Source organism: Asterias rubens, chromosome 5, assembly GCF_902459465.1.
Source record: "Asterias rubens chromosome 5, eAstRub1.3, whole genome shotgun sequence".
NCBI lineage: Eukaryota > Metazoa > Echinodermata > Asteroidea > Forcipulatida > Asteriidae > Asterias > Asterias rubens.
This window is the reverse complement of record NC_047066.1, coordinates 11116594-11129356: the sequence shown is the minus strand read 5'-3', so window position 1 is coordinate 11129356 and position 12763 is coordinate 11116594. Positions and strand designations below refer to the sequence as shown.

The 12763-nt window shown below is 37.5% G+C and overlaps 2 protein-coding genes across 2 annotated transcripts in view; one reads left to right on the top strand and one right to left on the bottom strand.

Annotated features, from left to right (window-relative positions):
• Nucleotides 1–167: 167 nt before the first annotated feature.
• Nucleotides 168–1304, bottom strand: LOC117290153 (neuromedin-U receptor 2-like). The gene has a single exon (XM_033771407.1). It carries the CDS (start codon nucleotides 1302–1304, stop codon nucleotides 168–170), a length of 1137 nt encoding a protein of 378 aa, XP_033627298.1.
• Nucleotides 1305–3187: 1883 nt separating this feature from the next.
• The window catches only part of LOC117290716 (GATOR complex protein DEPDC5-like), a 33876-nt gene continuing 24300 nt past the window's right edge, over nucleotides 3188–12763 (top strand). Inside the window, exons 1-3 of the mRNA XM_033772252.1 lie at nucleotides 3188–3204; nucleotides 10758–10889; nucleotides 12622–12694. Of these exons, the coding sequence (XP_033628143.1) occupies nucleotides 10820–10889; nucleotides 12622–12694 (143 nt within the window). The 5' untranslated portion in view covers nucleotides 3188–3204; nucleotides 10758–10819. The remainder of the gene's footprint in view (nucleotides 3205–10757; nucleotides 10890–12621; nucleotides 12695–12763) is intronic.

The following is a 12763-nucleotide window of genomic DNA, read 5'->3' as shown; positions in this document are numbered from 1 at the left end:
AAAATGTTTCATCAGATAAAGGTCTTTAGAGGACATTCCTTGCTTCTTCCTTATTGAATTGTTAGAGACTTTCCAAACTTACCCATCATTCCACACCTCTGAATATGAACAACTTCCTGTTGATCATGATGCTTACATTTGAGTTTTCAAAAATTCATCAATTTTATTCACACTCTGCTTTCCATCTTCATACTGTCGTTAAATGTGTCGAACGATTGCATCTGGAGTGCGTTGAAAACATTTGAAGAAATGGTTGCAGAAACTTCCTTATTTCTGGATCTTCTCTTGCACTGAAAGGCAACTATTAAAGCTGAACGGTATTGTGAACTCATCACACCGTAGATCAAAGGGTTGACAATGGTGTTGACATACTGAGGAATTAAAGAAACCCATAACTTTGCAAGCCCAAGACTTGCGTGTAAAGGATCCTGAATCTTTGCTAAAAGACTAACCCATTCAGTCAGACTTATCACGCGGTATGGTGTCTGGCAGATGAAGAATACTACTCCATTGACAATCAGCATCTTGGCTACTTGGTTTCGAGTATGCACTGCTTCGTTGTATCTTTGTGTCTTACCTAAGGCACTCCTGCGCTTGTGTAATGTCTGTATGATTTTAACAAACATGTAAATGTTGGCAACCAGCGCAATTAGCCAAGGAATATTTAACAATGGTTTAGTGAAGTAGATAACCCATGGTTGTATGGCACCACAAGACGCCACAGTGGATGGGAACCCATGGTACTTGTCATCATCGGGCCATTGAAGACATTTAATAACATGTTTAGCTGAGCCAGGTAATGTTAATCCTGAAAAAATTAACCCAACCAGCCAGCAGATCGCCACTGTTTTGTTCGTTCGACGCCGTCCACGTATTTTCAGATGTTTGATGGGATGGCACAGGGCAATGTATCTCTCGAACGAAACCATGGTAACAAAAGCAATCGATGCAAAATAGCAAGTATTAATAACTAAAAAAAAGCAGATGCATTCTGCTGAGTTCTTAAGAAAAGTGCCTCCAATAACTGGCGCTGTTTTGTACTTTCCGAGCTTGGATCCGGCACCCATAAACAGGTACAGAAGATCAGCGACTGCCAAATGTGTCAAGTACCTAATAGTTTCAGATCTCATTTTTGGAGAACGTAAAATTACAAATAGAAAAGTAGAGTTGTTGATGAACCCAAGAGCCATGATGATCGGTATGATGACGGTAATAATGATGGTGTCTGCTGGAGTAAAAAGCCACCGAGCAACTTTGTCCTCAGTGATGTTTGTAAAAGCACTGCAGTCATCACTTGAAGTCATATTTGAACCCATGCTGTTATATCCTCTAAAAGTTTAACGATGAAATCCTACACGTCACTGGTGGTCACTTATACTTACAAGGAAGTCTTTTTTCCAAGTTGCAATAAAGATGTCTTGCGGATTTCGCTTGAAGACAATTAACATCAGACTCCAACTTGCTGATAGACTGTTTTTGCTTATATTGTTATAGTAAAGTTTCAAAAGCCATACCTTTGTGCTGTTGTATTTCTGTCCTTTGAATAGGCCCTATCGGAGAAGACTTTTTAAATATGCCCACATGGATTATATCAACAATCCCATTATTTTGCCACTGTGGTTCTCTTTGAAGAATTCATCAAATCATTAAAAATCTCTGTGCCGTCACGATTTGGTTTTTATACGTTCAAGGATCTTCTGCACATCTGCTATTAAGGTGAAGAATGTCTATTGAATATAGGGAGGCAGTTGTTTGCGCAGACTTCATCTCGGAGTAACGAGATATCACAATCAAGTAATGATATTAAGAAATGTAGACTGGACGTGTCCAACTGTGTGTGCCTTCCTGTTCAAGAGTATGGAGGAAACGAGTCTTGTACATAGTAGTTGTCTACTTCAAAGTACATTCTTGCCTCATGTGCTTTATCTAAATAAAGACTTTATTGACTCACTAAGTACAGCAATGAGGTAGTCTACTCTTTTGTTGCTTTATCACTGTCAAATGTTGATGCATTGCTTAATAATGATCTTGTTTAGATTGTATTCTGTCAATAAGTACATGTAAGTGACTTGTAAATGTCAAACAAACAAAGATTTGTAGATTTAAAAACATTTTTTTTTAATACCTAAGGCACTCGACCTTTGGTAATTGCTCAAATACTTGTCTTTTCACTTGGTGTATCTCATATGCATAACAAAACAAATCTGTGGAACTTTGAGCTCAATTGGTCGTCAAGTTTCGAGCGAATAAACACCCTTGTCGCACAAGTTGTGTGCTTTCAAATGCTTGAATTTGACACGTCAAATTCAATTCAAATGTTTTAGTGAGAAATTACTTCTTTCTCAAAAACTACGTTATTTCAGAGGGAGCCGTTTCTCACAAAGTTTTATACTATCAACAGCTCTCCATTGCCCACTACCAAGTAAATTTGCTAAGCTAACAATTATTTTGAGTAATTACCAATGTCGGGTGTAATGTCGAGTGCTTTTAAAAACATAGCTTTGAAAAGTAAAGCTCATGAAAAAAATTGTATAAGGAATAAAAGGTGATTGAACCATGCTTCTTTCAAGAAATTACAGTCATCATTCCCTTGCCACTTTATGTAAAGTTAAGCCACCAGGCGCTTATCTGTTTTTTTTGCTTCAACTTTAATCTTTCTAGCTTCTGAGATGTGTAATCTCTTTGACTCCACTTTGAAAGAAACACAGCAGCAACACTCATTGACATGCAAGACACAGAAGTGAACAAACTTTTCCCATCCACCAGCTGTTCAACAAAAGCTAAAAAGTTCCCCTCCAAGTCTTGAAGTGCACTTTTTATAAAAAAAAGATTTTTTTTTTGACGTCACATTTTAAGTATGTTTTTCCCCTTATACAGAAAATGTTAAGTTCCTGCCTGACTTTTGTTGATATTCAATTATGATTGCACTAAATGTTGATACTTGTACATATATGAATCATGTGTTGAAAAACACCCAGTACATGCAAAACGACAAAGTACACTAAGTAAACTAAATATGGACATACACTGTAGATTAGTGACCATGTAAAATTAACGCCATAATGTAGGTGCTGTCCGTCTAGATTCAAGAAAGAGGCGCAATTAAAATCTAATGTTAAGCCCCTTGTAAATTGCTTTCGCAGTATAAGTGTTATACTGTACATGTATTAACATCCTATTGTGTAAAGTTTCGATCCTTATTTGGTATCTATGTGAGACAGATTTTGCATTGTACACATGTACAATAATGTGTAACACAGTGCACAGTTTTAAATAAATTTCACAAAATGTTTCATCAGATAAAGGTCTTTAGAGGACGTTCCTTGCTTCTTCCTTATTGAATTGTTAGAGACTTTCCAAACTTACCCATCATTCCACACCTCTGAATATGAACAACTTCCTGTTGATCATGATGCTTACATTTGAATTTTGAAAAATTCATCAATTTTATTCACACTCTGCTTTCCATCTTCATACTGTCGTTAAATGTGTCGAACGATTGCATCTGGAGTGCGTTGAAAACATTTGAAGAAATGGTTGCAGAAACTTCCTTATTTCTGGATCTTCTCTTGCACTGAAAGGCAACAATTAAAGCTGAACGGTATTGAGAACTCATCACACCGTAGATCAAAGGGTTGACAATGGTGTTGACATACTGAGGAATTAAAGAAACCCATACTTTTGCAAGCCCAAGACTTGCGTGTAAAGGATCCTGAATCTTTGCTAAAAGACTAACCCATGAGGTCAGACTTATCACGCGGTATGGTGTCTGGCAGATGAAGAATACTACTCCGTTGACAATCAGCATCTTGGCTACTTGGTTTCGAGTATGCACTGCTTCGTTGTATCTTTGTGTCTTACCTAAGGCACTCCTGCGCTTGTGTAATGTCTGTATGATTTTAACAAACATGTAAATGTTGGCAACCAGCGCAATTAGCCAAGGAATATTTAACAATGGTTTAGTGAAGTAGATAACCCATGGCTGTACGGCACCACAAGACGCCACAGTGGATGGAAACCCATGGTACTTGTCATCATCGGGCCATTGGAGACATTTAGTAGCATGTTTAGCTGCGCCAGGTAATGTTATTCCTGAAAACATTAACCCAACCAGCCAGCAGATCGCCACTGTTTTGTTTGTTCGACGCCGTCCACGTATTTTCAGATGTTTGATGGGATGGCACAGGGCAATGTATCTCTCGAACGAAACCATGGTAACAAAAGCAATCGATGCAAAATAGCAAGTATTAATAACTAAAAAAAAGCAGATGCATTCTGCTGAGTTCTTAAGAAAAGTGCCTCCAATAACTGGCGCTGTTTTGTACTTTCCGAGCTTCGATCCGGCACCCATAAACAGGTACAGAAGATCAGCGACTGCCAAATGTGTCAAGTACATAATAGTTTCAGATCTCATTTTTGGAGAACGGAAAACCACAAATAGAAAAGTAAAGTTGTTGATGAGACCAAGAGCCATGATAATCGGTATGATGCCGGTAATAATGATGGAGTCTGCTGGAGTAAAAAGCCACTCAGAAACTGTCTCCTCAGTGATGTTTGTAAAAGCACTGCAGTCACTTGATGCCACGTTCGAACCCATGTTGGCTTTATCCATGCAGAGTTTATTGGTGAATTGAGGTCGACACTAGTCACTTTACTTGGATTGAAGTTTTTCTTTTTAGTTGCATTAAGATGTCTTGCAGGGGTTCGGTTTGAAGAATGCAAAACGAGACAAATAACATCAGCAACAACTTCATATCCCATTTGTGTAAGACTGTTTTACGTTTGTCTTAGTCTAGTTAAAAAAGCAAACGCTCTGTGTTTGTATTGATTGAACATTGATAACTGTTTGATATCAAGAATCGCAGTCGTAGTCTGTACGCGTCCAACTATACCTTCCCGCACAAGGTTTATGGAGAAAGGAGCATTGTACAGCTAGTAGTTGCCTGCTCTATCTGAGTTCAACTTCGCCTTGATTGATTTCTTATATAAATAATGTATTGACGCACTAAGTGCAGCAATGAGGTTCTCTTTTGTTGTTTTATAATGGTCAAAGTGATGCAGTATCTAATAATGATCTCGCTTGGATTGTGCTCTGTCAATTAGTAATTGATTGGCTAATGTTAAACAAAATTAAAGCTCATGAACAGTTCTCACAAGTAATAAATACTCAAGGACTCTTTTCATCAAAATCAACACTAAAACGTTTCGACCCTTGTAAAAAAATACTCTGGTTGACCCGACACCGGATGCTAAGAGTTCATGGGTTCGTGTAGAAGTCTGTAAGCAATTGATTTTGGAAGTTTTGGGGTGAGTCGGTGATTGAAATAGTGTAGTAATTTACCAACAGTGATAGAGCCATGCTTCATTCAACTCTCATCAGACCCTTGTCACTATATGTAGAGTTAAGCCACTTTTAGGTTTTGATTAAAGTCATTAAGTTACCCAAGCTGGGTTTTTTTTTCTTCTGAACCTCATCATTCCAACTTCTCACTTGTGCAGTCTTTCTGATTCCACATTTTAGAAGAAAAGGTCTGATGACTGTTATACATGAAAGAAGCATACTTCTATCACCTTTTCCATCTGTTGGTAAAGTACTAAACTACTTCATATCTAATATTCGTATCACCTCAAATCTTCCAAAATAAAGCTGTCATTTTTCCTGAACCTAATTAATCTAACTTCTCGCTTGTGGAGTATCTCTGATTCCACATTTTAGAAGAAAGCATCAGTTACACAGCTGGTTAGGCTTGGAAGCCTGTTTGCTGTGGAATTGTGATCAAACGGTTACCATCTACTGGCCATTAAACTTCAGTAAGATTTTAAAGTAACCCTCCAAATCTGCAAGTTAGTGCAATTTTTGTAATAAATCTGTAAGAAATATTTAGGTCCCATTTCAAGTGTTTTTCCCCCATTCTCAAATATTTGTTGGTTCTTTCCTAACTTTGATATTCAATTGAAGTGGCATTGGATTTCGCCCTTTTAAAAATGTTTGAATATTAATTAAGTATGGAATAAAACCCAGTATTTAGGCATAATGTAGTTCTGTAATATTGTGGAAATATTTGATGGAATTGAATTGAATGACAAAGTAGACAGAGTACAACTTAATCATGGATTTGCACTGCAAAAACTATGTGTTGTCACATATAGATACCAAAGAGAAAATCAAAATTAACATTAAGGGTGTGAAAATAACACCAATGTATTTGTTGTGAAAGTATTTGTGTTATTTTAACACCCTAATCCCTGTGGTGAATTTTTTTATTTTATTATTTGGTATCTATATTTGCACAGTTTTTTGCATTTTATAATGTGTTTAACAGGGCACAGTTTTAAGTAATCTTTACAAAATGTTTCAAAAAATGAAGTTTTACAAAAGTCTTTAGAGTACATTTCTTGCTTCTTCCTTATTGATTTGTTAGAGACTTTCCAAAGTTACCAACCATTCTACACCTCTCTGAACAATGTCTTGTTGATCATGATGCAAGACAATTAATTGGCTTACCTCAGTTCAATTTACAAAAATTCAGTTGTTTTCAATCACAGTCTGCTTTCCACCTTTTCATTGTCTTTAATTGTGTTGGACGATCGCATATCGGTCTCAGGTGCATTGATAACATTTGAAGAAATGGTCGCAGAAAATTCCTTTTTTCTGGATCTTCTCTTGCACTGAAAGGCAACTATTAAAGCTGAACGGTATTGAGAACTCATCACACCGTAGATCAAAGGGTTGACAATGGTGTTGACATACTGAGGAATTAAAGAAACCCATACTTTTGCAAGCCCAAGACTTGCATGTAAAGGATCCTGAATCTTTGCTAAAAGACTAACCCATTCAGTCAGACTTATCACGCGGTATGGTGTCTGGCAGATGAAGAATACTACTCCGTTGACAATCAGCATCTTGGCTACTTGGTTTCGAGTATTCACTGCTTCGTTGTATCTTTGTGTCTTACCTAAGGCACTCTTGCGCTTGTGTAATGTCTGTATGATTTTTACAAACATGTAAATGTTGGCAACCAGTGCAATTAGCCAAGGAATATTTAACAATGGTGTAGTGTAGTAGATAACCCATGGCTGTACGGCACCACAAGACGCCACAGTGGATGGAAACCCATGGTACATTTCATCATCGGGCCATTGAAGACATTTAATAGCATGTTTAGCTGCGCCAGGAACGGTTATTCCTGAAAAAATCAACCCCACCAGCCAGCAGATTGCCACTGTTTTGTTTGTTCGACGCTGTCCACGTATTTTCAGATGTTTGAAGGGGTGGCACATGGCAAGGTATCTCTCAAATGATACCATGGTAAGAAATACAATTGATGCAAAATAACCAGTATTTGTCACTATTATAAAGCAGATGCATTCTGCTGAGCTCATAAGAAATGTGCCCCAGATAACACTTCCTCTTATTGTGGGCCCTGTTTTGTACATAATGAGATCGTGGAAAACACTCAAAATCAGGTACAGAAGATCAGCCATTGCCAAATGTGCCAAGTAAATATTAGTTTCAGATCTCAGTTTTGGAGAACGGAAAATTACAAATAGAAAAGTAGAGTTGTTGATGAGACCAAGAGCCATGATGATAGGTGTGATGACGGTAATAATGATGGTGTCTGCTGGAGTAAAAAGCCACTCAGAAACTGTCTCCTCAGTGATGTTATAAGAAGCACTGCAGTCACTTAATGCCACGTTTGAACCCATGTTGTCTTTATCCTCGCAAAGTTTATTGGTAAAATCTAGTCGTCACTGAACATTCAGCTTAGAAGAAGTATATATTTTCAAGGTGCATTGAAGATGTCTTGCAGGGATTTGGCTTCAAGAATACAAACATAGAAAAATTACATCAGCAGTAACTACCTTTCCAATTTGTGGATAAGTTGAAAGACTGTTTTGCTTCTGTTTTAGTCCAGTTTAAAAAGCAAGATGCTTTATGTTGTTGTATGCTGTTCTTCAGATGTCTGACACAAATTTGTTATCGTCTTCAAAAATCCAAACACTCATGATATCTTTACACCATGGTTCTCTTTGTAAAAATCTTCAAATCATTGAAAATCTTCATTCACCATTATTCGGTTTCCATATACCTTCTCTGATCTTCTGCATGTCTGCTTTTTGATGTACAGAAAATTGAGTTGAATAGAGAGGCATGTGTTAACTTCGTCTCAGACTAACCACAAAGAAGTGTACCGTCTTGACTTGTACAACCGTACCTCCATGTACAAGATTTATAACGAGAAGAGTCTGGTACAGCCAGCAGTTGTATCTGCTCTACTTCAGAAGATTAGCCCACAGTGTGCTTTATCTAAAATTAAGACTGCATTGAACCACTAACAGCAATGGGGTTTTGTTTGATCACAATCAAGTGTTGATGCATTGCCTATAATTATAATCTAGTTAAGGTTGTGCTCTGTCAATCAGTAAGTAACTGGTTAAGGGCAAAACAAATTTGACACTTTTCTCCAGTTTCTGTGGATACTGAAAAAGTATTAAAAAGTCTTAAAGGGGTGCTGCAGCGAATTAAAATAAAACAGTTAATTTTGCTGTCATTTATTTCTGATATATGTATTGAACATCAATAAAAATGTGTTTTGTTTTTCCCCGACATATCTCACTTGCGTAATTAGCGAATAAGTCATGCCCCCCCTTTTGTGGATTGTTGCCGCCCCCTACCATCGACGTCACGTCGGGAATTCAAACATATCGTCGGCAAAAAGAGTCTGGTTCCTAACTACAGGCGCCTAGGCACCAGGCCACACAATGCACACGTCTCTATATGCACACAGCCAGGGGGCCCGACGGCTCGGGTTCCCGACATGACGTCACATGAAGGCTCCCTTTTAGGGGCGGTTGGGTTCCCCTAATCTCTTGAAAACCACTTTACAAATACTTGCGCATTAAATAAAAAAAATAAAAACATATTTCAGGTTTAAAAAGTCATGTTTAATCGTTTAAATAAAAATTAAAAAACTGCAGCCACCCTTTAAATTAAACTGTCAAAGTTTAAAGCCCAGAGAATAAATTTGACGTATACTAAATTCAGTTATTTGAGTTCTTAAAAAAATGTATGAAGTGTGCAAAAACAAACCAAATCTTAAATATGTTAAACGCTGTTTAAGGCGGCATCAAAGGAGTCTTTAAAAAGTCTTAAATTGACCTTTTCAAGTGTGCAGATAAACTGTCAAGAAATTGTTTGAAGTCCATCATTCATTAAGTTTGTCAATTTCTTTTTACTTCTTGTGCTTTTAAATTTTGTTGACTTATAGTTTATTAATTGCAATGACTCGCTTTCCTTTCAATAGTAGTGTCAACTTGTTTTAACAATGTTTCATGCCTGCTATTGAATAAGGTTGGACTTGCTTGCCTTCTTTAAAAAATGTCAACTCTAGCATGTGTGTCTAGAGCATTGTTATCTAACGAAAATTTGTTTTTGCAATTACTGTCAGATAGTCTGCTGTAATGAAGATTCATTGCAAGGCCAGGGAGATGGCTGTGAATATTTAATGTCAATTAAGTTCTCCTCGATTTTTTTATTTTATTTGGGTCATTTCAGGTCAGTTGGACACGCTTTTTGGAAATGGTCAACATGGTTTGAAATGAAATTTTTCAATGAGTCAAATCAGCTCACCAAATTGTATTTAAATTTGTGACGGTCCTGTCCAAAAACGCGTTGAATTGACACGAAATGACCCATTTTGCTTTCTTTGTAATTTTTGTTCGGTTTGGTTTGGAAATTGTTTATCAGGGGACAATTTTTGTTTATCTGTAGGGGACAACAAGATTGTAGTTACCCTTTGGTTACATAATAGGTTTTGAAAGTGTTCGTGAAACACACCATGCAACTAAAACAAAACTTGCACTGAACAACTTTGTTCCTTGGATTTCACAACAACATTTATTTTTCTGCCCCTGGATGCCTTGCTCATGTGACGAGAGTTCACGCTGTCTGCCTACATGTATCTGTGCCTGGGAAACTAAAGTTTTCCCCCTGTTTACACATGATCTGCTATTGAGCCTTAATTTTGTGTGGGAAAAACTAGAGCAATCACCAAAACGAGACAGCAATAATCCGCACAGTATTCAAACCTGTAGTTTTGTATTTCAGGTGATTGCACAGAAGATTTGTGTTTCCCTGTACATTTCCTCAGATTTTCTATGTCTTTTATGCTACTTGTATTTATCGAAGTGTGTCTGGTGCTTCTGTTCAGCAAATTATGGGTTCAAGTCCCGGCCATGACACTTGTGTCCCTGAGCAAGACACTTAATTGCAGCTTCTCTACACCCAGGGGGTAAATGTGTACATGTAAGGGCAGAGATGTGAGTTTAGCCGAGTAGTGCATATTTGTCGTACAAGCTGTATACTCCATAGGGAGCTGAGATGGTTTCAGAAATGAATTAAGACCCAGTGACCAGGGGTAATAATGTTGGAAGTGCTTTGAGACGCCCTTCGGGTGTGAAAAGCACAACATAAAAGCTGGTTATTATTATTGTTTTTATTTTTGTTTTTTGTCCACTTGTTGTATTTTAAAAAACTCTGTGGAGATTGTCTTATCAAAAAAAACAACAAACAAACAAACAAACAAACAAACAAATGCATCAACAAACAAACAAACAAACAAACAAACAAAAGGTTTAGATCCTAGAATAAGGCGGCACCGAGGTCATGTAATGTTGAGTTTTAGCAAAACTGAATTTGAAATGAAACAGAATTTATTCACTTGTATTCCCTCTTTTGTATTCTTTGATTTATACAGGAGATCTGTACATCGAGAAAGCGGTGAATGGTTTTCTAACGGAGCTTTTTAGTCAATGGAAGATGAGAAACATCAACAGTGAACTGACGCTGGTCTTGTTTTCAAGAACATTTTATGAAGCTAAGTCATTAAGTAAGGAGCTTTTTTTATTTATTTCGATTGATAAAATTTGATTAATATTTTTACATTTATTCTTTTCACTAAAACAGTATTTCTTTACATAAAAGTGTATTCATTCATTCCACGGTTTCCATTAACCTTGGTAGAAGGTCAATGCGGAATGGAGGAGTTCAATCTGGGCTAGGGTTCCATTACACATGAGATGGCTTTCCAAATGTTCCTGCCCAGCATGCAAAAGCCTTTTTGAGGTATGGCGGACGTGATACGCGCGTCACACACGACGCGACTTATGCCACGCTCACCATGTTGGTGGACATTAGGTTTATGTACGTGTAAACTCCCTCGTCGCCTAAAATGCGCACTTCACTGAATAACACACAATCTATTTCTATGGTCAGTACGCAAAAATTTACCCAAACCTTATAGTGTTGTAGCATTGTGTCCGCCAGATCTCAAAAAGGCTTATGGCTTATGTCCTCATCAGGTTTGAGTCTTCACTGGTTGGTTGTTGTATCTTATATTTTGGCCACCCTTGATCTGCTCCTCTTCCCATGTGGTAGTTGCCAAAGCACTTAAATCTGACATAACTTACACGTATAGTCTGTCCATCTCTTGCAATGTCCATTAAACACAAGGCTCCTTTTTTTAAATTTTTATTTTAGATCTTCGACACAAAACTTGTATTGAGGATGTTTTTTGTCCAACTAACACCTGACTAACATCTAAAAGTGGTGTTCGATTTGCTTTCAGAACCTTCACTCTCCCTGATTCTGCAGAAATTTCTCTGAAAATACACAAACTTGAAAATCTTTTTGATTTTGGAAATGTTGTCCCTATAATGTGTAATGTTATTCTTAAAGGCAGTGGACACTATTGGTAATTGTCAAAGACTAGCCTTCACAGTTGGTGTATCTCAACATATATGCATAAAATAACAAACCTGTGAAAATTGGGCTCAATCGGTCATCGGACTTGCGAGATAATAATGAAAGAAAAAAACACCCTTGTCACACGCAGTTGTGTGCGTTTAGATGGTTGATTTTGAGACCTCAAGTTCTAAATCTGGGGTCTCGAAATCAAATTCAAGGAAAATTACTTCTTTCTCGAAAACTACGGCACTTCAGAGTGAGCCGTTTCTCACAATGTTTATACCACCAACCTCTCCCCATTACTCGTCACCAAGAAAGGTTTTATGCTAATAATTATTTTGAGTAATTACCAATAGTGTCCACTGCCTTTAATATCTCTCTGATATCTTTTTTTCATATATTAAATCACTCTGATTGTTGTACAAAATATCCCTGATTGCATTGTTCGCAGCTCTCAGCAGCTTTATTTCTGGGGTTTTCTGTTAAACTATTATGGTTTTGAACAATTTCTTTACAGAACATGCTTACTTACCAAGGTGACCCTGGTTCGAAACCCGACCAGGGCCATTTGTGAGTTGAGATGTGCGTTGGTTCTCTGCTGTGCCACAAGGGTTTTCCAGACAATCCGGTTTTCCTCCCTGAGGTAAAACCAAACACTTTCGATCTCTGGCTGTGCTCCGTGGTTCATAATGGGTTGATGTGGCTGGCTGCCAAAGGCACCCTTGCATGCCTGCTTCTCGAACACACGGCCGTGTCCTTGCAATTCGGCTCTTAGATGCGAGTAAGGATGACAAGTCTCCTAGTTATTGTTTTGACCATATTCATTACAGAACATGCTTACTTTGATGCTAAATTTCATTTTTCTATTTGTACAGATGAGTTTCCGGAAGAAATGCAGAGTGCATTGCATTTGGATGGTAGCGGTAGAATTTATGAGGATTTTTACAGGTATGTTTTTTTTTATTTATTGTGTTTGGTTTGGTCCTTAAAGGCACTGGACACTATTGGTAATTACTG